The sequence below is a fragment of the Clarias gariepinus genome, chromosome 2 (genome assembly GCF_024256425.1).
Source record: "Clarias gariepinus isolate MV-2021 ecotype Netherlands chromosome 2, CGAR_prim_01v2, whole genome shotgun sequence".
In the NCBI taxonomy this organism is placed as follows: domain Eukaryota; kingdom Metazoa; phylum Chordata; class Actinopteri; order Siluriformes; family Clariidae; genus Clarias; species Clarias gariepinus.
This window is the reverse complement of record NC_071101.1, coordinates 46,389,441-46,416,273: the sequence shown is the minus strand read 5'-3', so window position 1 is coordinate 46,416,273 and position 26,833 is coordinate 46,389,441. Positions and strand designations below refer to the sequence as shown.

Here is a 26,833-nt window from a genome sequence, read left to right as displayed (position 1 = left end):
TTAAGATCAATAAAAAAAAGAGAAGATTGAACACAGAAATGTTGGACTAATGAAAAGTATGAACATGTACAGTACTCAGTAACTGGTCAGGGCTCCCTTTGCATGAATTACTGCAGCAATGAGGCGTGGCATTAAGGTGATCAGTCTGTGGCACTGCTAAGGTGTTACTGTATGGAAGCCCAGGTTGCTCTGAAAGCATTTTTTTAGTTCTTCTGCTTTGTTAGGTCTGGTGTCTCAAATCTTTTTTACAATAGTCCATTGATTCTATATGGGGTTTAGGTCGGGTAAGTTTGCGGGCCAATCAAACACTCATACACCATGGTCCTTAAACCAGGTATTAGTACTTTTGGCAGCGTGCCTGCCATTTTCCTGCTGGAAAATAAAATCACCGTCTCCATAAAGCTGGTCAGCGGAGGGAAGCATCTCCAAACCACCACTGACTGTGGAAAGTTTATACTGGACCTCAATCAACTTGGATTCTGTCCCTTTCTTTTGCACCTTTTTCTATCTCATTTTTTCCTTCTATTCATCTTTCCATTAATGTACTGAGAGACCATTTAAAGGCTCAGGAAATCTTTGCAGGTGTTTTAAGTTAATAATCTAAAAAGAGGGTGAGACCATGAGTCTTCAATATTGAACTTTTTCAAAATATTATAATTTTCTGAGATACTGAAATTTTGGTTTTCATTAGCTGTAAACCATAATCATCAAAAATTTAAATCAAATGTGTTATATTACTCATCTTACACAAATATATATATTAAATGTACAGACACCCCAACTTTATAGTTTTATTATATGTGTAGGTGTATAAATTATATATACAGCGGAACCTCGGATTGCAAGTAACCCGGTTTGCGAACGTTACGCAAAATGAGCAAAAATGTTTAATAGTGTTCATCTCTCACTTGTATAATAAACATCTGTGCAGGCGTGTACTGCTTACTATAACACTGCGACCATGTGTGTATGCGTGTGTATGAAAGTCATCACACAACCTTGTACTGTTTATTATAACATTGGGTAAAGCAAAAGCAAGTGTCATTAGAGAACTTAAAGATCCATTTTCTCTCTCTCTGTCAGACTGCACTGATTCCGTTAGTGTGTGTGCGTGTGTGTGTGTGTGTGTGTGTGTGTGTGTGTGTACACGCGTCATTAGACACTGTGCACACACTTTAACGGAACCACTGCTCTGCCGTGATTCTTTCCAAAAGTAAAGTGCAGGTTAATTTGTTTTTGTTTTATTTCATATTTTGTATAAATGCTTTTTATACATTAATTTTTTTGGTTTGTGGAATGAATAATCTGAGTTTTCATTATTTCTTATGGGAGAAATGGGAGAGAGGTTTAATATACTGTATCACAGAAGAGCCAAAATAACAGCATAATGTTATCACTAGAAGTTCCCCTGAAACAGCGCTGGACCTCAATACAATCACAGAAAACCTTTTGTAAGGGTCCACCACCAGAGGTCGCTGTGTTTTATTTGTAGTTTTTGTTGGCTGACTCAACAGGCACCCAGCAGGTCAGGTGATGCGAGTGCACACCTGAGCCGAGGTAGCCATTACTCCATCTATAAATAGCTGTTTAGACTGGGAAACTGGGTCGAGCATTTTTGGTATCACCACTGTCATTGATGTGGGCATTTTGTTTTGGTTTGTTTATGTTCTTTGTTTAATTTATATTTTGATTTAAGTTGTGTTGACTTGGGCTCTCTTATTGGCAATGTTTCTGTGTATGTTTTGTGTGTCTGTGTTAGTGGAGCTGATTCAGTCCTGTCCTAAATGTATGTAAGTACTGTGGTTGTTGTCCTCCTGTGTTCTTGTGTGTTTAGCTAGAGCAGGTACAGTAAGTAGTTAGGTGTGTGTGTGTAACTAGCATGCTTCTAGCCATAGCCCCTTTGTGTCTCTAGCTATTCTGTGTTTCCTGTCTCCCTAGTGTCCCAGTGAGCTTGGCCTTTGAATATCTCCTAGCCTAGCCACTGGGTATCCCTTGTCTTTGTGTTTCTGTGCCCCGATTCCCTAGTGTGTGTTGAGCTATTAGGTAAGTGTAGCTTAGTGCATGTTGGGGTTGAAGACATGTTTAGCTAGGTGTATGTGTAGCTGACTGCCATGGTTAAGAGCAATCCTAACCATGTTTAGCTAAAAGCCATGCCTAGCTGACTGCCATGTCTTTAGCCCTAGTCCCTAGTCCTTCTGTTTTTGGTCTCTACGTGTCTCCCCTAGTCTCTACGTGTCTCCCTCTACGTGTCCAGTTTCAGCTCCACACATAGTTTGTGTCCTGTTATGTTTGTCCTCCTTCTGCCTGTGTCTCGCCACAGGACGTGTTTTTTGTCCCCTGCCTGTGTCTTGCCAGAGAGCCCCTGTTAGCGCAAAGTTATTGAGTTTGATTGTTTATTTTGTTGAGTTTATACTTATACTTTTGTGTTTAATGTTCATTAAAGACTCTTTTTTTTTTTTTTTTTTTTTATTACACAACCCCTCTGCCTCTGTGCCTGCTCTCACTGCCCACGGCGACCAACACCTGCCACTACACCCCGTTCGTGACACCTTTATAATGATGCCTCAGTGAAAGTTAACTAAACATTATGTTGTTATGGTTCTGCATCAGGCTACAGACATTATCGTGTGAAACTGTAAAATCATCTGTTCTGTGTTAACCAGTGTAATGTAAGCTAGCAACACAGCACGACATGTTAACCCACATAGGTGTTATACTCACCGTAACTCCTTTTACAGCGGCATGAAAAACTTTGTGCTGCTTCACCAACATGCTGTTCTGTGTGGCTGCCCATGGCACCGATATCTAAATCTGACTGTCAGCTTCTTATGGTTCCACATTTTGACCGAACTAACCACAAGCTTCACCTGTCACTCACATTTAAATATGTCACATGATATAAACATTCCTCTACATTCTGATAGGCGTATGTGTCACGGTCACCATCACTGCATGTGCTCTAGTGAATTATATGATTTAAACATCAATTTCAAATTTAAACAGAGAGAGAGAGAATAAACATAAACATAAACAAAGCAGATATAATGTGCTCCACTCCACTCTTGTCATCATGCTGGATAAGGGTTTGTGTCTCTTAGATCCAGTGAAGGGAAACTATAACACTACAGCACACACACACACATTATGAGAAATATGAATGTTTGTATGTAATGAATTATCTTACTATGTAAGGAATTTATAAAAAGCTGAATGTAACTGTTCTGTCCTCAGAGTGAGTTAAAGGAGGAGCAGATGAAATCCCAGCAGAGAATCCAGGAGAAGCAGAAGAAGGTGCAGAAGCTGAAACAGGCTGTGAACACTATAAAGGTGAGCAGTGAGCAGAGACAGAGCTGCTCCTAGAAACACACACAACATGGACAACATGGAGTCTTTTAGAGTCGCAGTAAGAGAGGGAATGATAGATGAGCTTTAAATCCTGTGTGTGTGTGTGTGTGTGTGTGTGTCCTAACAGCTGAGTGCACAGACAGCAGTGGAGGACAGTGAGAGGATCTTTACTGAGCTGATCAGCTCCATGGAGAAAAAGCGCTCGGAGGTGACGGAGCTGATCAGAGCTCAGGAGAAGACTGAACTGAGTCGAGCTGAACGACTCCTGGAGCAACTGGAGCAGGAGATTGCTGATCTTCAGAGGAGACTCACTGAGCTGGAGCAGCTTTCACACACACACGATCACATCCAGTTCCTCCAGGTAACACTCACTGTCTGATCTACACACACAGCTGTAGTCACACACTCTTATTAAAGGACAGTGAATGTCCACCGACATCATAAGTACTGAATGTTTTACATTTAATCTGCTTTTTCTTTTTTTTTTTAGGCTTTAGCTTCTGGACGTCAGTCTCCTTCATTAATCAGACCAGATTTTCAGACATCCAGCATCAGTGTCCCTCAACATCTCTCATTTGATGGAGTGAGGAATTCTCTCTCAGATCTGAAGAAGAGACTCGAGAAATTCTGTGAGGAGGAATTCAACAAAATCCCTCCACATGGTAAGAGGAGCTGTTCCTGCTGGAGAAACACAATGATGGATGTCTTTACTCACTCTGTGAAGTCTTATTTCTTAGCAATGCTCCTGCTGACCTTCCTGCAGACAGTTTGAACTAAAATACTGATTTAAAATGAATAAACTGACTGTATCACTTTAAACTGTTTCCATCTTTTACAACCTGATGATGCTTTTTGTCTTCATTTCCATTTTTCTCTCCACAGCTGCAGCAGTTCAGATCTTTTCACCACCAGAGCCACAGAGCAGAGAAGAGTTTCTGAAATGTACACACACACACACACACCGGTTTATAAGGTCTATAGAGTACCATTTTTATTTAAAAGGCGCTTAGAAAATATTAAATACAGACAAGTGATGTGCAGGAATGTTGTGTGATTTAAAAAAAATTTTTTATTAGTTTATTTGTGTGTGTGTGTGTGTGTGTCTTTGTGTTCGTGAGTGTGTGTGTGTGTGTGAGAGAAAGAGTGAAAAATAGAGAGAAATGTATATTACATACATACAAAAATATGGATAATAATAATAACAATAATAATAATAATAATAATAATTTGGTTCATTTCAATAAGTATATCCTGCAAAATAAGTTTAGAAAATACTAAATACTAACAAATTGGAATAAATAATTTTTTTTTATTTCTTTAGATTAAAATCTGAATGAACATTGAGACATTTCTCCCTCAGATATCAGCGCACACAGACAGCTGTCTCACTCTTCACATGAATATACAGTATTCTGTAAATTAAACCCAACATGTTCACATTGTTCAGTTTGTTTTTCTCTTTTATTTTAGATTTCTGTTATCTGACTCTGGATCCCAACACGACACATCGTAACCTCATTCTGTCTGAGAAGAACAGAGTGATGAGATACAGTGAGAGAGAGCAACAGTACTCTGATCATCCAGAGAGATTTGATTACAACAGGCAGGTGTTGTGTAAGGAGAGTGTGTGTGGACGCTGTTACTGGGAGGTGGAGTGGAGCGGTGTTGTGTACATATCAGTCTCATATAAAGACATCAGCAGGAAAGGACAGGGTGATGAGTGTGGATTTGGATTCAACAATCAGTCCTGGAGTCTGCGGTGTCGTTCTTCTTCTCTCTCTTTCTATCACAACAACATTAAGACTGATCTCAGAGCTCCATCATCCTCCAGAATAGGAGTGTATGTGGATCACAGTGCAGGAACTCTGTCCTTCTACAGCGTCTCTGACACGATGAAGCTCCTCCACAGAGTCCACACCACATTCACTCAGCCTCTGTACGCTGGGTTTAGACCCTACTGGTGTTCTGACTCTACTGTGAGATTGTGTGATCCAGAATAAAGTGTGTAGTGTTTTGTGTAAAATTCCTGCACATTGTCACATTGTTGCTCAGTCATCTGTCTCACTAACACACAATCCAGCTGCACAAACAGCTCAGTAATTTAACACAGTGACAATTAAAGAGTAAATATTAACACTGAATATAGTTTAATAAAAATAAACAGATGTATTATTAAATGTATTAAATGTATTATTATAAAGTTGTATCTGTGTGAAGAGCCGTGGTGAGATTCGGCACATCAGATGTCACTTTAGAATAACTTTATATTTACATTATTGAAACTGACCACACACACACAAAAAAAATATATGACAAAGACTCTTTTTTTTGTAAATCTGCTAAAAAAAATTGTGAAATAATATCAGAAGTAAATGTAATGCAGTTAATTTTTAAATCTTCTAAATAAATATCTTTATACTGTATGTATGTAACACCTGTGTGACATTCCTGTAAAAGCTGAATAAAAACAGAACAAACAAGCAAGACATTTGCCTGTTAATGGTATGAATCATAATCAGTGTTAATAATAAACACATACAATAATCAGAGGTGGAAAGTAATGAATTAAATTTACTCGCATAACTGTATTTGAGTAGATTTTTTGCATACTTCTACTTTTTAAAGTAATTTTTAAAACCTGTAATTTTACTTAAGTATGTTTTGTTTAAAGTATTGTACTTCACTACATCATTTCACAAATCATATTCACTACTAAGTAAAAAAATAAATAAATAAATGAATGAAAATAAAAATGTAAACAAATAATACAACAGGGAAGGAAAAAAAATGCACCCCGGAAGCCACTGCACTGGTTGATTGATGGAGAACAAACGCGTTAAATTCACAAGAACGATGGAGACGGACAGAACAGATGCCAGTGATGCAGACACAGCTGAAAGCGGAACTCCAACAAATTCTTATGAAGCAAAACCCTGGTCATATTTAAGCAATCGCTTTAATTTCAAGCACAACAAAGGCAACAGATTTATTATGTAAGTGTGTTCCATTCCCCATCCCACTCCCGCTGTTAAAAAAAAGTAACTCAGTAACTTTTACTCTGAATAAATTTTTAATGTGCTACTTTCTCCTTTTACTTGAGTAGATTTTTTATAAGGTTTGCTTCTACTTCAGTAAAAGTTCACTAAAGTAACGGTACTTTTACTTAAGTACAAAATTTTATAACTTTTTCCACCTCTGACAATAATTTATACATATTTACACACAAAAAAACAAGGCAGGTTGTGCACATTACATGATATAATCATTTTCAGTATACCCATAATAATTATATTTGTTGACTTAAAAAGTTTTTTTTTTATGATTAAGGTTCACGTAATTATGTCTCAACTTGACCGTACACATTCCTAATCCGTTGTCTAATCACAAACCATTCATGTTAACATTTCATACATACAGCAGGGGGCAGTAGCGAGACTCCAGCTGTCATGAACCGCTAAAGGAACAGAAGAGCGAGACGAATCAAACTACACCCAGTGTTGCCAACTTAGCGACTTTGTCGCTATATTTAGCGACTTTTCAAATCCCTCTAGCGACATTTTTTTTAAAAAGCGACTAGCGACAAATCTGGCGACTTTTTCTTGTGGTACTGGAGACTTTTGGAGACTCTAATGTGTCTGTACTGACTCTTCTCAACTTGCCACAGCAGCTGCCGCCGCCGGCCCCTCCCCCGTCCCAAAGCACTCACAGACAGGGCTGTCCTTTCGCAGGAGTCCCCCCCGCCCCCCCCCCCCCCCTCATCCACTGTGTGTGTGCTTCTCTGTGACTTTAGCATAAACATATAGCTTGCTAGTTCATCATGTCTCAGTCAAAACTATACTCTCAGAAATTCAGAAAGGAGTGGGAATCAAATCCTGAATTCAACGGATGGTTGAAGCCTTTTATTGGAGATAATACACGGGCATACTGCCTGTATTGCAAGACTGATTTTTATGCCAAACTTTGCGATATAAAAAAACACATGTAAACTCAGAAACATACACAAAAGGCAAAGCCTTACAATAGTTTCACACAAAACAAACTGCAATTTATGGTAAAAAAAAAAAAAAAAGACTCTTCAAAAAAAGCTGAAGCCACCATGGCATTAGTTATCGCTGAACACTGTTCTATGCTGGCATGTGATCACATTGGAGAAACATGTAAAGCTGCTTTTTCACACTGTGCAGCGTGCATTATGCAAATTACGTGATTACGTCATCTAGCGACTTCTAGCGACTTCTACGACAGCCAATAGCTACTTTCCTTACTGACGAGTTGGCAACACTGACTACACCTGCGCAAAGTTAACTGACTCTCCGCCCGCGTGCGTTACCGCCTGCAGTTCTGTCCGTTTAGACAGTTGGCGGTCAACACACGAAAAAGGGCAGATTTTTACTCAGATATTAGTTTTTTTTTCGCCAGTACATATTTTTATTTGTGATATATATATATGATATTTAACTTTGACCTGCTTCTGTAGTTTTAGAGAGTCCTAGTGTTTTAGACTGAAGTTAGCTAACGGATTTAGCCGCGTGTCCCAGGTCGGTCCACTGCATATATTTACATTATTTGGTGAAAAGTGTATAAGTAGATAAGTATATATATAGTAATAATTAGTTATTATGTTATCTTAACTTATATCTGTGTTTTTTTTTAACAAAACAACATTGTAATAAGATGTTTGATAAAAGGGCTGGTGGTACATCAGTAATTATACAGATATCTTTATTCAAAAGCAGTGTTTGAGTCTCCATTGTTACAATATTCACACACACACACCTAAATTCCGCTAAAAATAAACTGAATTTCTGCAGTATTCACTTTAAATTGATCTGAAACTTGTGTATAAGTACCAAGTTTTGAGGAACCATCAATTAAACATTAGACTGTTTTTAACAGGGGTATCGTACACAAATAAGTGATAAAATAATGGAGTACAATATGAAAATGGTTTTGGAAATAAAATATATTTTTGTATATACTGTATTTATACTTGATGTAAACCTAATTAAAATGTATTCAAATTATACATTTTTTTGATCCTTTTCATTTTTTCTGGTCCTTAAAAAAAGGTGTGCTTTACTCACAACAGGTACAATCTGCTACATCTACTAATGGAAATACTGTTTCTTACACGGCCATTAAATTTGTTAGTTCTGACTAGCTTGTTACTTTTTTATTTTCTTTAGTTTTAATTGGCTGTGGCAATTGATGATGATTTTTTTCCCCCAGCTCTTATTAAAGTCTTAAATTTAAGAGTTTGAATGTGATGGACAAACATTTGTTTTTGTATGCTGTGCTGCAGATCTGTCATATGTTATGTGTAAACCTCTTCAGTTTTTTTAATAGAGAACACAGTTTTTCTTGTGGTGTGTGTGTGTGCTTGTGTTACAGGTATTAAATGCAGCAGTGTAAAGGTTGCGGTTTAAAGACATCAATTAGATGTCAGTTACTTAAACATTATAGGTTAAAGCAAAAAGTACATTTAAGTCATGGAATGCACTTAGATCACACCTTTGTAAAGTCCATAACAGAGACTCGTCTCATCAAATGGAATCATTGGTTACATACAAATGCCAAATTTGTGTTTCTCTGAACTTGGCAATGACGAGGAATATTTCAGTCAGATAAATCTGCATCTTAAATCCCATGAAACCATCTCATGTATGTTCCAAGGTTGTGCATTTAAGACAAACATTTATGGGAAATTTAGATCGCATGAAAATAGAAACCACCCTGCTTCTTCTTACAATGACTTTAAACCTGGAATAGTTGCAGTAAGAGACAGTCCTGAAATATCGAGGGTTCCAGATGAACATGAAGAGTCTAGAATTGTAAGAAATGTTTTTTATTTGTCACACAGAAGAAAGAGAAGGGAAGGCAATGAAGAAGAAATTAGCAGCAAATTTGGGCTCCCCAGAGATGAGCATTAATTCCCTCAAGCACAAACCTGTAGATAAGTGCCAGCCAGCCTACAGATAGCCTACATTTAGTACAATTTCCAAGTGAATAGATCTTGTCAATCTAAACTAATTGTTAATTCTCAGTCTAATGGTTGTTCTCTCAAAAATGTGTCAGCGTCATTTCATTGTACAGTATGTCATTACAGATGAACGCCATTAAGACTGCCCGTGTTTTCCCACGAGATGCCGCAATTTAGCACGCGGCGCGCCGCGACTTGCCGGAGGCAACATTCGGGAATTTAAAATAAATGTTTTGTGCTTCACTGAACATCCGCCAGATGGCGCATGGAAAGACTTTATGAATGCTAAAGCAAACATGAATTTTATTTTGTTTTACAACATATATTTCATAATGAACGTGTTCATATGTGCTTCATGTTATTTTCATAATGATGAAATGAGATGCAAAAATTCGTGCTTTAAAAGGTTTTTATATAGTTTTTGTAATGTCTTAACAGGGACAAAATAATGAAAGACATCACAATGCCTCAGTTTAAATGGTATTGAAATTAATTTAATTTCCTGATAGTACGCTACCCGATAGTGTTAACTATGCAAGTGTCTGGATTCGTGAATATGCCAACATATCTTATTTAAAACGTTAAATATTGGCAGGGGGAATTGGCAGAATTGAGGGGTTTAAATCTATTTAACAAGACTGAGCAGACGTCTAAAATGTATTTAGCCAGCAAAACATAGAATAAATAGAAATAAAATGTTTAATAGTACCAATCAAATCAGACTTCATAATTACTCTGAGTGTAATTCACAAATTTACTGATTATATTATGTTTTTATGTGTATACAGTATGTGTTTCTATGTGAATATATTATACAGTATAAGTATGTGTTTGTGCGCGCGTCTCATATGTAACATTTATATTAAATGCAATTCACGGTAAGTGTATGTTGTTAAAATATTTGTGGATATGTATGTACAGTAACGAGGGGCAGTGCATAAACAGTTTAGCGCGCGCTCTCGGGTTAAAGCGCACAGAGCACAAACTCTCTCTTCCTATAAATCCTCGGTAAGGGCATACAGTTAGACCTGAGAACATCTTTAGTTCTTTGTTTTAGTTTCGAGAATCCCGTCCGTTCTCGCGTAGACGTCGGAGCTCTGGTTATTTTTATATTTTAAGGTGTGTGTGTGTGTGTCCGCGCGCGTGTCTCATATACAATGTATGTGCTTCATATTATTTTCATAAGGATGAAATGAGATGCCCAAATTCGTGCTTTGAAATTCATAGTAAGTTTCTTATAAAGTTTTTGTAATGTCTTAACAAGGAAAAATTTATAAAAGACGCGGCAATGCCTCGTTTTAAATGGTCCTAAATTAATTTAATTACCTGATAGTAGCTACCTTATAATCTGATAGTGTTAACTATGCGAATGTCCTGATTCGTGAATATGCCAACATATCTTATTTAAAGCGTAAAAATGTGCCGCCATCATCAGAAGGCATGAATGATATATATATATATATATATATATATATATATATATATGTGTGTGTGTACAGTATATACAACGCGACAGCGCGCTCAGTTATCATCCCTCTTCTTACCTTAGATAGGTTATCAAACGGGTTTCGTGGATGGGGGAATTGGCAGAATTGAAAGGTTTAAAACTATTTAAAAAGTCCGAGCAGAGGTCTCCGCCTAAAATGTATTTTGCCAGCTATAGAATAAATAGAAATGAAATGTTTAATGGTACCAATCAAATCAGACTTCATAATTACTTTAAGTGTAATTCACAAATTTACTGAATATATTATGTTTTTATGTGTATACAGTATGTGTTTGTATGTAAATATATTATATAAGTATGTGTTTGTGCGCGCGTCTCATATGTAACATTCATATAAAATGCAATTCATGATAACACGGAGAGTTTCTGTTGATAAGTGTATGTGGATAAGTTGATAAGTGTATGTTGTCAAAGTATTTGTGGACATATAATTAGGAGAAAAATCTCCATTAAGGATGTCTTAAAACATAATGCAGTAACTCTATAAGCCCACAATCTTATTAACATTAATTATCGCCAGCCGGCACGAATAGGCGGCTCCGCCCCTTTGCCGCCTATTCAGGGAGCCTACGGAGTGAACGAGTAGCGTTAGTAGATTTGGGCGCACGCCATCACAGAAAGTAAAGTTGAGGATCACGATGCTCAACATCCCAGAGCCCAACCCCATTTAAATTAAATTAACAAATATTGTAAGTAAATAACAATAGCTCATGTTTAGAAAAGCATTTTTATTTAGATTATAAAAAAATAATCCTGCATGTGTTTTAGGTGTTCCAGCTTACTTATGTAAAATATGTGACTTATGTTAACGACTCAGTTCAGATGTAAGTAAATGGAAAGAAAGTAAATGGCTGCGCTGTTTGGGGGAGGGACGTGCTAATGACGATTTGGTTTGCTGTGTGTGTGTGTGTGTGTGAGAGAGAGAGAGAGAGAGAGAGAGAGATGTCAAGAGGTCTTACATACTCATGAAAAGTCAAGGATTATGTAGTGAAACAGAGGATCTGCTGAAAAATGTTGGGCACATCAGTCACTTAACCCCAAATAAAAGGTCTTTCTGAGTGTTATGATATAGTTAAAATAACAGATGTACAAACGGTGCTCACTGAATACTAAACCTAAGCCAGGCACGAGGATTAATAAACCAAGATAGCCCCATACACGTTTTTATTTTTTAAATAAAAATACCAAAGAATATTATTGTGTATAGAGTGATTAAAAACAATGCAATTTATGCTATCATACGGAAAATCTCAATTTCTTCCATTCCAAGGATTAAAAACTGTAACAATGTCAACTTTAGAATCTAGAATCCAGAAGATTAAAATTACACAAATTTAAATCACTGAAAGTCTCCAGAAGAGCCTCAGATTCAAGAGGTTTTAAAAATGTGGAGAGGTGCATTTCAGTTTCTCTGAATGTAAAGGTGAGAACAGCTGATTTACACCTGAGGTGATTTTGGGGCAGTGAGATGTTTTGACATGCTGTGACATTTGTGCTTATTTCACTTACTTATTACATAATTTTCACCAACATACATTTTTTTTTTGTATTCAGCACAAACTGAGCTAAGAAAAAGAAATTATGTGTGGTTAGTAAAATTTTTTAGAGAAAATTTTTTAGCTGAAATAAGGTCCAACAAACCACACTGAATGAGACTGAATAAGACTTTTAAGCAACCAGTCTTGTAGGCTAGAATATTTACTTCACTATTTAAGAAACATCTCCTGGATGCACTGGGACGCATCATCAGTGATGTTTTCTGAGGTCATTTAGTGTTTCGGGTCTCGCAACATCATACACCCTCCCCCAGTTGACCCAGCTGGGGTGATCAGGCCCCAACTTGCGTCCCAGTAGCAGCCCACAGATCTGCCCTTTCCATCCAAAGCCACCGGGTGGCCTTCTCAGTGGCTTCGCTCGCGGACTTAATTGCCCTCTTCTTTGCTGCTCCTATGATGCCCAGACAGCCCAGAACCTTGCACAGAGATCTTCCTGGAAATCCCCTGCAGTCTACCTCTATGGGCTCATAGAAGGTCCTCCAGCCTCCCTCCCTGCACTTCTCCACCAGTTGCTGGTACTTAGCCCTCTTCCTCTCATTGGCCTCTTCAATGTTTTCCTCCCAGGCCACTGTCAACTCCACTATGATCATCTGTTTTGAAGATTGAGAGGTCAAGATCATATTTAGCCGGAGGGTTGTTGTTGCAATGTGCTGGGGGAACTTCAGCTGTTTCCCCAGATCCACCTGCAGCTGCCAGTCAGATGCTGACTGCATCTGTGTGGAGTAGGCCTGTTGCCATCTGTTGGTGTGCCCTGGCTTTTTCTCCAGCTTTAACAAAGAAGATTGCCTTCATCGGAGCATGTTGGTTTTTGCTGGAGCTAATGGCTAAGGCTAAACTCTCAGCGACTGCCTTGAGCACCTGGTCATGTCGCCACCGATAGCGACCCCCCGCCAGAGCCTTCACGCAGTCACTGAGGAGGTGTTCCAAAGAGCCTCTGCCGGAGCATCGAGGGCAGGAGGGTGTCTCACTTTTCCCCCACACATGGAGGTTCGCTGGGCTTGATAGGGCATCGTAGACGGACTGCACCAGGAAGCAGACCCGCTGGACGTCTGGCTGCAAGATGTTTGCCCAGGTAATCCTTCGCTGTAGTACACTCTACCACCTCGTCCACGCTCCCTGTTGCCGTAGTCCCACTGCCCTACTTACTCGCTCTTCCTCCACACCTGCTCTAACTTCTTCCTGGATCAGGTGGTGTCTTTCCTTTCCTCGGGTCTGGCTGATGAGGGTCTTTGTGGAGTAGCCCAACCCTGCTCTACCTGTTGCCACAGTGCCCAGCAGTGCCTTCTGTCTTAGGCGTGACTCTGCCAGCTCCACTGCTTCCCCAGCCCTCCACTTCCTTCCTGTCCTCACCTCAATACCAGCTGCTGACACCTTGCAGTCCCTTGAGTCCCTGTACTGTAGGGCTTCCCTGGTGCATCCCACCATAAACTCTTCTTTGAGGCCACTTATAGGCAGCTGCAGAATGTTACTTGTTAAATACAGGGCAGCGCTGGTGAGACTGCGAGGAAGGCCCAGCCACTTTCAAAGAAAGCTGCTGATCCTCCTCTTTAGGGTCTCAACTGCTGTCATTGGGACTGCATAAATCAGCAGGAGCCACAAAATACGGGGTAGTATTGAATGCTGGTAGGTCCAGGCTTTGAACCTACCAAGCAAGCCTGACTTATCTACCTCGGTGAGCCAGGTGCCAAGCTCTAAACTGGCCTTCTGGATGGTTGCTGAATCCTTCAGGCTGGAGTTGAACAGTTTCCCCAAGCTCTTGATGGGTTGCTCTGTAATTGTTGGGATGACAATTCCTGAGATCGAAAAATGGAACTTGTCAATCACCTTCCTCTTCTTCAGCACCATGGGCCTTGATTTGGAGGGCTTAAAACTCATCCTTGCCCAGCTGATGATTCTTTCGAGCCCTTGTAAGATCCACCTGCACCCTGGTACCGATGTTGTTGTTACTGTGAGGTCATCCATATAGGCTCTGATGGGGGTTGTGGCACACCAGACTTAGTCAGAGGCCCTCTGCACTCTACTTTGGCTGACTTAACCACCATATTCATGGCTAGGAAAAAAAAGGATAACAGAGATGGTACAACCTGTAATTATCCCTTTCCCTATGCAATGCCAGTGTGATGTTTCGGACCCAGAAGTGACTCTCATCCTGAAGTTATTATAATAATCCAGAATTGAGGGTGCAGAGATCCTGACGCAGATGATGTATCCGGGTGGCCCTGCGGTTCATTTTGTAGGACACAGATTTTCCTTTGTCAACCTGCCCAAATCTTTCTGAAGCATAGCTGAAGATGATGGTGGTCATTGTTGTCAGTCGGCTGTCCACATCTCCCTTGGCTGTGGCCTGGATGATGTTGGACACATCCTTGTCAAAATGCATCCACTCACTCCTCTTGCTGGCTGGGGGCCACTTAATCCGCTGCTGTGGAGTTACTTTGCTTGGATTATGAGTTCGAGGTACGTGGAGGGATATATGGGCAAGCGTGATACAGCCACATGCCTAAAATTCTTTTTTACAAAAATGAAAAGGCTAACATACAATGTCCAAAGCAAATTGACAGGCAATTGATTTACACACAAATATGTGTCTATATCTTCTGATGGCCCATAGAATGCATAAATATCTGTTGATGGGCTGTAGACCGCATGAAATTACAGGATTTCAAGCATTTGCACCTCATTTGTTACATTACATCAAAGACAGATATTTGTAAAAAAAAAATTAAAGGTATTTTGTATAGCTAAAACTACCACGGACTTGGTAAAATACATGATAAACACATATATATTAATGACAGTCTTATACGTTAGCCAAAACAAAAGGAAATATAAAACAAATTAATTTATAGAGTAAGCTATCACATTACAAACCCAGAAACGCACTATAAAAATCCAATGAGTAGCCTAATATTAATTTCATCTTCATTTCAGCATCTAACGTTATGCATAAACAAATGCAAAACTGAACTAAATATATTACATATTGATTTAGAGAGTATCACATTTAAAACAAGAACTATAAATGCAATGAGTATTTATCAATTTTAATTATATTACACTTCAGCATCCAACATTATACATGAACCATTGGAAGACATGAAAAGCAAAGTCCAGCTGCAAAATCTAGCCTAAACTTCTTATAAATATAGTCTTCCTCACTGCTGAAAATCATCTGAAGATTTTCTTCACCGGAGTAGCGTGCCATCCTCAAAACGCAATGAACATTCAGTCAATCCGATGCGAAAAATGTCATGCTTTTTATCTCATTGATCGGGGGGGCGTTTACATGTCACACGTGTCTCACATGGACAATTGTAATAACAAAGCCAAAGTAGCTCGTGGGCATGGTTGCATAAATACTAATTGGATCAGATTGTAAAACTAAACATAGTGTTGGTTTTATACTGATTACTTTATCAAACAATATTTGGTTTTAACATGACTTTCTACATTTAAAAGTAGACTAGCTAATGATATATGTCTCATGTCTATGTGTCTTTCAGTTCATTTTAGTGACATGTTTTTAAAAACAGTTCGCGGAGAGACAAAAAAAAAGAAAGCACACACTGTTTATTTTCCTTATTTTGCAAAAGCACACACTTTTGTTGTTATTGTTATTACCGCTACTCCAGTTATTGTAAGTGTACACACAAAAAATTTAGACACCTAACAGATTCAAATGGTGTATAACACTTATTTGAGTGACCAAAATCAACAGAGTATTCTTAGTGTCTTGATAAGAAAAAAAATGATGCTGGTCCGGCGTGACCGGTGACCTTAGATTAAACACACTATTATGACACAATTCCTAAATAATATTATTTTCTGACATGCAACATGATATTAACAGTTGTATTTTAAGTTCATTCATTCATTGAGTTCATGGATGATAATAGGATAGATAAAAAAGTACCACTTACCCATCACACATGTTTTTTTTTTTCGCGCTGAACAGTTCATCTTCAGCTGATGATTATAAAGAAACCTGACCTTGACCCCTGTCAGCTGTCCAATTACAGGCCAATATCAAACCTCCCCTTTATCTCTAAGATTCTAAAAAAGGTAGTAGCGGAGCAGCTATGCTCATATCTACATAGAAATGGCATACATGAACTTTGTCAGTCAGGATTTAGGCCTCTTAACAGCACAGAGACAGCACTCGTTAAAGTTGTAAATGATCTCCTATTGGCCTCTGATCAAGGTTGTGATCAGCTAGAAATAAGATTTTAGATCACACTGTAACTTTAGATGGCCTTTCTGTTCCATCAAGTGCAACAGTAAAAGACTTTTACAGTGGAATCTCTTGATTATAGATTCCAGCCTTTCATTTGTAGCTCATGTAGATAATATTACCAGGATAGCATTCTTTTACCTCAGAAATATTGCCAAAATAAGAAATATATTGTCGCTAAACGATGCAGAAAAAAATTGTTCATGCTTTTATCACCTCTAGGTTGGACTATTGTAATGCCCTATTGTCTGGTTGTTTAACTAGGTACATAAACAAGCTTCAGCTAGTCCAGAATGCAGCAGCGAGAGTCCTCACTAGAACCAGAAGATACGAGCACATCACACCTATCTTACCTTCACTTCATTGGCTCCCTGTGAAATTTCGCATTGATTTTAAAATACTACTTTTGACATATAAAGCATTAAATGGTCTGGCACTGCAGTATCTGAGTGAACTGCTAGTGTCTTACGATCCGCCACGCCTACTTCGATCAAAGGATGCAGGCTGCTTATCAGTACCATGTATTATGAAAACTACAGCTGGGGGCAGAGCTTTTTCTTACAAAGCCCCAAAGTTATGAAATAGTCTTCCAAATAGTGTTCGGGACTCAGACACAGTCTCAGTGTTTAAGTCCAGGCTAAAAACATATTTATTTAGCCATTTAGCCTTTTTTATAAATAGATTTGCCTTAGGTAAAGATGCAGACCCGGGGGACTCATGGATGTAAAGTATTAGGTGAACTGGTATGTTTAGATGCTGTCACTCTCATTGATCACTCATTTATCACTGTTTGTTGACGGTGAGGTGATTGTTTGCTTTACATCTCAGGGCCCTCATGTCTGTGTTTCCTTCTGGCTCTCCCTTTTAGTTATGCTGTCATAATCAGTCCTGCCGGAGTCTCTGCTTGCACTTTACAGTAAATATACATTCACATTATACATTATGTGACTGTGACCATACGTAACTGTTATCTCTCCTCTTCTGCTCTCTCTCCCGCTCTTTCTCTTCCCTCTCTCTTCTTCCCTCTCTCTGTCGAGCTACACATGTTGTTCCTGAGCTGCCAGTGATCCAGACTCCCTCTGCCCTCTGGACCTGTCTGACCCATCCTGGTGCCCCGCTTCTGGTTGGAGATCTCGTCACATGGATGCCCGTGTGTCTCTTTGGGATGCGTCTCGTGGCTGGGGATGGTTCTCTCTACCTAGAAGGCGGTTCTGGCCTCGACTTGTATGTTCATACAAGTCTAGCTGAGTTTTCAATAACTAAGTGGACTCCATATTAACTTCCTGCCAACTAACACACAGTATGAATGCAGATAAAGTCCTGCTCTCTGTTTCACCCAAATGAGGATGGGTTTCTTCCTACTACCATCTCAGGGAGTTTTTCCTTGCCACTGTCGTCCTCGGCTTGCTCACCTGGGACTATCTGACCATTTTGATTTATACACATTCAAATTCCATACAAACTTAAATAATTCTTTTAATTGTGTAAAGCTGCTTTGGGACAATGCCAATTGTTAAAAGCTCTATATAACATTCAATTGAATTGAATTTTCATCTGTTCTGCTGATGACGTACATCTGGTTAAGACCAACAGCAGTTTTTTGAGTCATCAGTGACTGCTCCACTCCCAGAAAACATGTGTAAGTGTGTAACAAAAGCTTCAGTCAGTTGTCCCCTTGGTAAAACACTTGTAGTCTCAGTCCTTTTAAAATAAACACAAACAAACTACTACTGCTGCATCTTCCCTAATTACTACAAGCTCATTTGCTCCAGCACCCTGTTTAAAGGAAATGTTACATGAATAACAGTTGTCTAGAAAAGACCTTCGATCCAATTACAAATGTGCATCTTCCTGAAGTCCACCAGTATTGTTCAAGCTCACTTGCTCCAAAAGCTTGTTTTTGAGGAACTGTGCCTTGAACTGTGCCTTGAATCTGTCTATTTAGATTTATAAAGATCTTCTGCAAGACTTCAAAAGTGCATTTGAGCTCCGGTGAATAGCTGAGGTTCAAACAGTATTGTATATCAGTCCATACTTCCCCAAAATGTAAGCCACAGGGTTAGCAACACAAACAGATCTGGAAAATTCTTTGGTAACTGATGAGTGATCTGGAGGTTATGGCTTTTGAAAATGTCTGAAAGAGTACACTTTGTGAGAGGTGCATAAGCAGAGCTTAATAAAAAAATGCAGTATGTGCTAAGAAAAACTGCTTACCATATAATACAGGTGAGGTTCACACCAGAAGAGCATGGGCATTATATTGTGTTGTATTTCTTTTTTTGTATGAAGAAAAGCAACAATTCTGCTGAAGGGGAAAAAAAAACTATTAAGAAAACAGAAAAACACAATCTGTATTCTCCTAATTTCAATGACTTTAAAAACTCAGTGATTGGACTTCGCTGGACTTGGAAAATGAGAGATTGGACTTTTTTGTCTGAGACAGGTCTTGTATTTTATTTTTTGAAGAAATCTGCTCAATGTTGAGTAATAAGCCATATAAATGATAAACATTTGATATAATGTATTTTTTTTACATTAGTAATTCATTTTTACACATATTTAATTAATGATTTACTTAAGCAGCAAAAAATATGAGGAGCCTCTTGGGAGCCGAAAGAGCCTGCTCTTTCTAGTGACCAGAGGCAAAAGAATCAACTCTATAAAAAGAGACGAAATTCCGATTACCAATCTACAACCGTTGCTTTAATCTTGTGGGATACTCTTTGCTGTTGCTTCCACTGTCTCAGTCTGTGGCCATGTTACATTAGACCCATTCCACCTGACCCATAGTCACCTCTCTGGTGGTGCCCAAGCCCTCTTCTAAGACAAGGCCCATGGCCACCTCTCAGAGATGGTGCTTGTCCCGTGTCATTTCAGTGACTACTTGTTTAAACTCATACCTATGGGTTTTTTTTTTTTTGTTCCTCAGTTTTCATAAAACTATGCTTTACAAAGAATGTCACAGCTTCTTCAGTCTTAAGTAGGTTGGTAATCTATCATCTTATTTAAGTCCTAAAAGGTTAGATGATCCTCCTGGCTCAGAAAAGAGTTGCTACATGAGCAATGGAGATGGTTAGAGTAGGACGAGTATTCATTGTGTGTTTTAAGTCTTGACTGTATTGGTCTGTGGCTTTTCTGTAGACTTCGGTTTTTAGTTTCCCTATAAAACAAAACATTGGGTTCAGATATGTAGATCAAACCTGGGTGAAGATTAAAATTCAGGAAATACACACAGAGCAAATTACGACTATTGACACAAACATACATGACCTTCCTGGGTCATACACTGCTCATAGGAAATGATGGGGAAACTAAAAAAGAAAAGTCTATAGAAAAGTCACACATCCCTTAAATTTAAACATGGGCATAAGCATCTAAAGACAACGCTCAAGACCTGTGAATATCCTAAGTGTGTCTTAAAATAGCAGTTATAGAATCAGCCTCTGCAGAATCATCCTCTTTTTACTTTTATATAATTTACCTTTATTCTTTCTGTTTTTGTCAAAGTATGTTTGGGTGAACAGAGTGCAAAAGTTATTTTCAGTAATGTAATCTTGTCAGACCTGTTAATATTTATTTAAGCCAACTCCTATGTGTCACAGAACAAGCCAGATAAGCACAGATTTTGATCTCAGGCTTCTCTGTACTTTAGGAACTCTCTGGCAGGCATAAGATGTCATACTGTCATCTAGCATAACCTGCTCTAACATTGCAGTTATTTCACTCTTGTTCCCTCACATTCCACCCATGTTATACTGTGACCATCATCAAACTGCTAATAACATTCCAAACTTCATAGACATTCAACTGTAAAAAAAAAAAACCACATTCCACAGATATTTTAACCTTTGCCAGGACCAATCAGACAATGAGGTGAATTATTTTCTTTTCCCCAGTATTTATGAAAACCAGTCTATTCTTTTACAACACATGTTTTTAATCACACAATCTTAGATTTATCCTTAGACTCTTTGGTTTTGAACAAAATTCATGGCAACAAAAACGTTCCTTGTTAATTGCTAGGTTGATGTTTAAACAGTTTTCTCGCCAGAACCAATCCGTCCGCTCGAATAATACCTCAGTAATTTAACACACATTTTTCCTCTTACTTTGCTATTGTAGTCTGTTGTTCACTGGCCCTACTTATTCTATGGTGAAGGGTCCCTGCCACCAGCAGGAGCACTTGATTTCCCAGTTGGAACTCGGGCAACTAAGGAGGATGGTCATAGGCTTTACAATGTTCAATTTGAACTTGCTCCATGTACTCTTTAAGTATAGGAAATAAATGGATGTTTTCTCCCCTCATGTCTTACCTCCACTATGCTATAGAATGGAATGGGAAGGGGTTGCTTTTCCCACAATCACTTCACCACATCAAAAGTAGAAAGCGTGTGGTCTCCTTCTAAACAGTAATTCAAAGCCAATAAAAGTTTAAGGGATTCCTCTAAGTGTGACACAAATATCGTTGACCTTCCTGGACCGTACAGTGCTCATGGGGAATGATGGGAAACTAAAAAAGTGAAGTCTACAGAAAAGCCACACACAGACCAGTATTTGCGGTTTGACTCCCACTATCCACTACAGCACAAATTTTGTGTTATCAGGCCATTCCACCACAGTGCAGAGAAAATCCCCTCATCCACTAAATTTAAACAGATGAGACATAAGCATCTAAAGACAGCGCTCAAGACCTGTGGATATCCTAAGTTTGCCTTCAACAAAATAGCTTTCAGATTTTAAAGAAGGACAACAGAGAGAGCTGAGATCCAGGCTCAATGAAAAAATCTGTCCTCTTGTACTGTATGTGACACCCCCCCGCCCCCCCTCCATTTAATGTCTGTACCAAAGAGTCTATTAATATGCAAGGGCCACACCTAATGAAAGGAAAAAAAGAGAAAAGGAGTATTTTCTTTTCATCATTGCGTTTTCATAATAAATGCAGATGAAAGCAACAGAAAGAAGTAAGAAAATGGTGAGACTGGTAGGGTATTTTAGAGTTAATTAATCCTAATTATATTTCAAGTGCACAATCATGTTTTTTTTTTTTTTTTTTGTCAAAGTATGTTATGATGATCAGGGTGTAAATGCTATTCTCAGTACAGTAATGTAATCTCGTCAGACCTGTTGGTAATTATTTAAGCCAACTCCCATGCGTCACAGAACAAGCCAGATAAGCACAGATTTTGGCCTCATGCTCCTCTGTAATTTAAAAACTCTTTGGCAGGCATAAGATATCATACTGTCATCCAGCATTGTCTACATTTAATATTGCAGTTATTTCACTCTTGTGCACCACAATCCATCCATGTCATGCCATGACCATCGTAGAACTGTAAATAACATTCCAAACTTATTAACATTGTCGTAGACATACAACTGTAAATTTATAAAAATACATTCCAAAGATGTTTTTTTTGTCTTTGCTAGCAACAATCAGACAATCAGAGGTGAATTATTTTCTTTTCCCCAGTATTTATGAAAAAAAGCCTATTGTTTCACACCACCACATCTTTATTCATACAATCTTCAGACTCTGGTTTTGAACAATATCCATGTCAACACAAAAGTTGTGGGGGGGGCATAGTTACACTAAAGATGCAATAATAAGCACTAAGTGCATTAATGAAGTGAAAATTGTGTCAAGTTTAAGGTGTTGCATTAATGAGGTAGAAAAATGCTGTCAAATAAAATATTAATATGAAATTACTGCTTCTATGTAAAGTACACATGCATAATGATTTATATACCAAATCCAAGATGGCGCCGGTGAGGTCGGCTGCCGTCACGACTGCTCCGACCACCTTTTCTTTGTTTTTGTTTTTTAAGTTAGTTTTTTAGCGTTTGTAAATCGGCAAAATTACCACCATGGAGTACATTAGTTATGATAGAGACACTCTTGTTTCTATTGGTATACAATGTACTCACAATTCGAAGTTTTTAACCCCGGATCCGAACTGGCCGAGTGAGATCCTAAGGGAAAACAAAGGACGCGACGCGAAGCGGCAGCCCCGAAGGAAACGAGCCGGCGTCAGGAACAGGCTGAGAGCCCGTGCACACCGCACACCTCTGCCTAGCATCCTGCTTGCCAACGTCCAGTCACTGAAAAACAAGCTCGATGACCTCAGGGCCGGGATAAAGTTCCAGAGAGACATTCGGGACTGCAATCTCCTCTGCTTCACCGAGACATGGCTGAACCCAGCGGTGCCGGACCACGCCATCCAGCCGGCCGAGTTCTTCTCGGTTCACCGCCAAGGACAGGACACGGGACTCGGGGAAGTCAAGGGGAGGCGGTGTGTGTTTAATGGTGAACAGCAGCTGGTGCAACAGCGCGAGTGTTGTTCCTCTCACACGCTCCTGCACACCAAATCTGGAACTACTGTCCATCATGTGTCGTCCTTTTTATCTACCTCGGGAGTTTACATCGGTCATAATCAGCGTCGTTTATATTCCACCACAAGCGGACACGGACACTGCCTTATGCGAGCTGCATGAGGCACTCACACAGCACCAGACACAACACCGGGACGCCAGCGCCGAACTTTTATCAGCATATCACCTGCCCCACCAGGGGCGAAAGGACACTGGATCATTGTTATACAACGGTCAAGGACGGCTACAAGGCACAATCTCGCCCTCCGTTTGGCAAATCCGACCACGCCGCCATCTTCCTAATGCCAAAATACAAACAAAGGCTGAAACAGGAAGTTCTGGTTCAGAGGGAGGTCGCGCGCTGGACGGACCAATCGGTGGCCGCGTTACAGGACGCACTCGATGACGCAGACTGGGACATGTTCCGAAACAGCTCCGATGACGACGTCAGCGTGTTTACGGAAGCGGTTATGGGATTCATTGGGAAACTAGCGGATGATACCGTGGAGCATGACGTGAGGAGAGCCTTCAAGAGAGTGAACACCAGGAAAGCAGCAGGACCAGACGGCATCTCAGGCCGTATCCTCAGAGCCTGCGCAGACCAGCTAGCACCTGTGTTCACTGAGATATTTAACATCTCTTTATCTCAGTCATGCTTCAAAGAGTCCATTATTATTCCTGTCCCGAAGAAACCACATCCTGCTTCACTTAATGACTATCGCCCTGTAGCTCTCACCTCAGTAGTAATGAAATGCTTTGAACGCCTGGTCAGAGACTTCATCATTTCTTCACTACCCGACACACTGGACCCACTACAGTTTGCATACCGTCCAAATCGTTCCACAGATGATGCCATCTCTCATCTACTCCACACATCACTCACTCACCTGGTCACTCGGAGGGGGAATTATGTTAAAATGCTCTTTATCGACTACAGCTCTGCATTTAATACCATAATTCCCTACACACTCACCACCAAGCTGGAGCACCTGGGACTCAGCTCATCTATGTGTCAGTGGATCTCCAACTTCCTAACTGGCAGACCACAGGCAGTAAGGATGGGCGGACATGTCTCAGCCTCCATCACTCTCAGCACTGGAGCCCCCCAGGGGTGTGTTCTGAGCCCCCTGCTGTACTCTTTGTACACATATGACTGTGTGGCCACTACCAGCTCCACCACCATCATTAAGTTTGCTGACGACACCGTCGTGGTGGGCCTGATCTCTGATAACAATGAGACGGCCTACCTGAAGGAGATTAGGAATCTGGAGAACTGGTGCCAGAGGAACAACCTCCTTCTAAACGTCAGTAAGACAAAGGAGCTGATAGTGGACTTCAGCACTAAGCAGGAGAGGAACTACCAGACCCCCGTCATCAACGAGAGCCCAGTGGAGAGAGTGGACAGCTTCAAATACCTCGGTGTTCACATCACGCAGGACCTGTCATGGTCCTGTCACATCAACACCGTGGTGAAAAAGGCCCGGCAGCGTCTCTACCACCTCAGACGCTTGAGAGACTTCCGACTGCCCTCCAAGGTGCTCAAAAACTTTACTCCTGCACCATAGAGAGCATCCTGACGGGAAACATCTCAACCTGGTTCGGGAACAGCACCATGCAGGACAGACCAGCTCTACAGAGGGTGGTGCGATCAGCTGAGCGCATCATCCGCACCGAGCTCGCTGACCTGCACTCAATCTACAGCAAGCGGTGCTGGACCAAGGCCAGGAAGATTGTGAAGGACCTCAGCCATCCCAACAATGGACTGTTCTCTCTGTTGAGGTCAGGAAAGCGATTCCGCTCCCTGAAGGCCAACACAGAGAGACTGAGGAGGAGCTTCTTCCCACAGGCGATACGGTCTCTTAATCACACCACCACACAGTACTGACACACATATGGTCTTTACACACACACACACTGGACATTCTGGACATTCGTTTACACTAGTGGCCACTGCACAACTACACCTGGTGGTCACAAGTCACAAGTCACTTTAAAGAAATCACTTTTTAAGCATTTTTTGCACGGCACTAGACACTTTAAATATGTGGATTGCACAAACAGTGGACATTACATTACCATTCTTTCACTATTTATTCTAATACCATTCCACACAAAAATTACATAAATATACCTACCCGTTCAGCTGCTCTTATTGTTTTATATTTCGTTATACATTCTTCAAATATTTTCTACATTGTGTATTTTTGTCGTACAGTTATTATTTTTTTTTACTTTAGTTTTTATATTTTATTTTATTCTTTTCTAGTTTTATTTACCCTATATTTTAATTCTCATATTAGTCTTTTATTTTAGGTCATGAGCAGTTGCCTAAGCATTTCACTGCATATCGTACTGTGTATGACTGTGTATGTGACAAATACAATTTGAATTTGAATTTGAATTTGATATACAGGTAAGAATAAAACTGTACATAAGTTACACCAGAAAGTAGTAATAGAAAGAATGAACCAGCAAGTATATTTGCAAAAATGAAAAAGCGGATGCAATGAATGATGAATGTGACCATAGTACATTAAAGACAGAATGTATATGAGCATATTTATTGTGCTGTCAGAAAAGGAGATTCCTCTCTTGACACAGGGCAGAATTATTGTAAAGTCAGTTAGTAGAAAAGACTTCCTGTGGCCTTTTTTTGTCACATGCGGAGCTGAGGCATTCTCTTTCTGAAAGTTCTTTGCTGTTTAGCAAGTTGTGAAGGGGATTTGAGGTTTTGGGCATGAAGATGGTTGCTCTTCCCAGATTCCACTCACCATGTCGAACAGACTGGGTGGTCTTCTTCTAAACAGTAATTTAAAAGGGTAAAGTCTATTGAAGCTTAAGGGGTTCTTCTGAGTATTTAGTATCTAAGAATGTATGGGAGCAGCAGATGCAGTTTCAGCCACACTCATCCACTACTCACCGCAGCATCCTGTTAAGTGTTTAATTAAACAACCCCACCCCATGTCTGTCTGGGCATAATATACAGATGTGCTGATTTGCTTCACCTGCAACAGCCAATAAACAGGTTATTGTTATATTCCAGGAAAAGTATTTGGGTATATTTTATAAACTTTAAATAATTATTTTTTTTTAGATTATTTAATAATTCTAGACACCACAAACACCTCTTCATGTCACATTAACAACTTTACAGTGTTTAAAGTATATAACATTACATCACTAATGTTCATGTAAATAAAATACAAAAGGCTATCTCTTGTGGTCACAGTTTCTGTACTGTGTGTATTAATGGCTGCTGGGATCAGGAGCGCTTAACTGCTCCCTGAGGTAAGCAACATTAGTGTATATTTTTGACTGTTACCTGAGGTGAGTAGCATTGGTTCATATTTAGAGCTACTGCCTGAGGTGTATAGAATTAATTACTATTTTTAGCTGCTACTACACTGTTTCATGCGGCTCAATCAGGACTGCTATGGAATAAATTTTGGTAGGGATTCGTTGCACGGTTTTCCCCAAATTCCCAAAAAACTAATTTTTCAACATTAATCTGTATTTATTATTATTATTATTATTATTATTAAGTGTGCCTATGCAATGGCATAAGCATACTTATTATTCTCGACAAAAAAGTTTGGACCGTTCCACGCCCCACAGCTTTGAGACAGCCTTAATTATATATTTATTTCTTTTTGATGTTGGTTTTCCCAAAGATATATTGTGTTCAGGTGATGAATATGTTTTCATTTGAATGAGTCTCCTTTTTTTTCTGCTACAGTGTCCTGGAGCTCCAAAATGGAATTCGCCTCCAAACACAAGGTTTTGATGGACAAAACAAACAAGAAGAACAGAAACTGAGAAGGTCAGCGACAGAGGGGTTTTAGAGA

At 39.6% G+C, this 26,833-nt stretch overlaps 1 protein-coding gene across 1 annotated transcript; it reads left to right on the top strand.

The window, feature by feature from the left end:
* Positions 1-318: 318 nt before the first annotated feature.
* Positions 319-5,573, top strand: LOC128541178 (tripartite motif-containing protein 16-like protein). The gene is made up of 4 exons (XM_053511455.1): positions 319-405; positions 3,836-4,007; positions 4,228-4,287; positions 4,822-5,573. The coding sequence occupies exons 1-4, from the start codon at positions 319-321 to the stop codon at positions 5,343-5,345; spliced, it is 843 nt and encodes a 280-aa protein (XP_053367430.1). The 3' UTR covers positions 5,346-5,573.
* Positions 5,574-26,833: the final 21,260 nt, after the last annotated feature.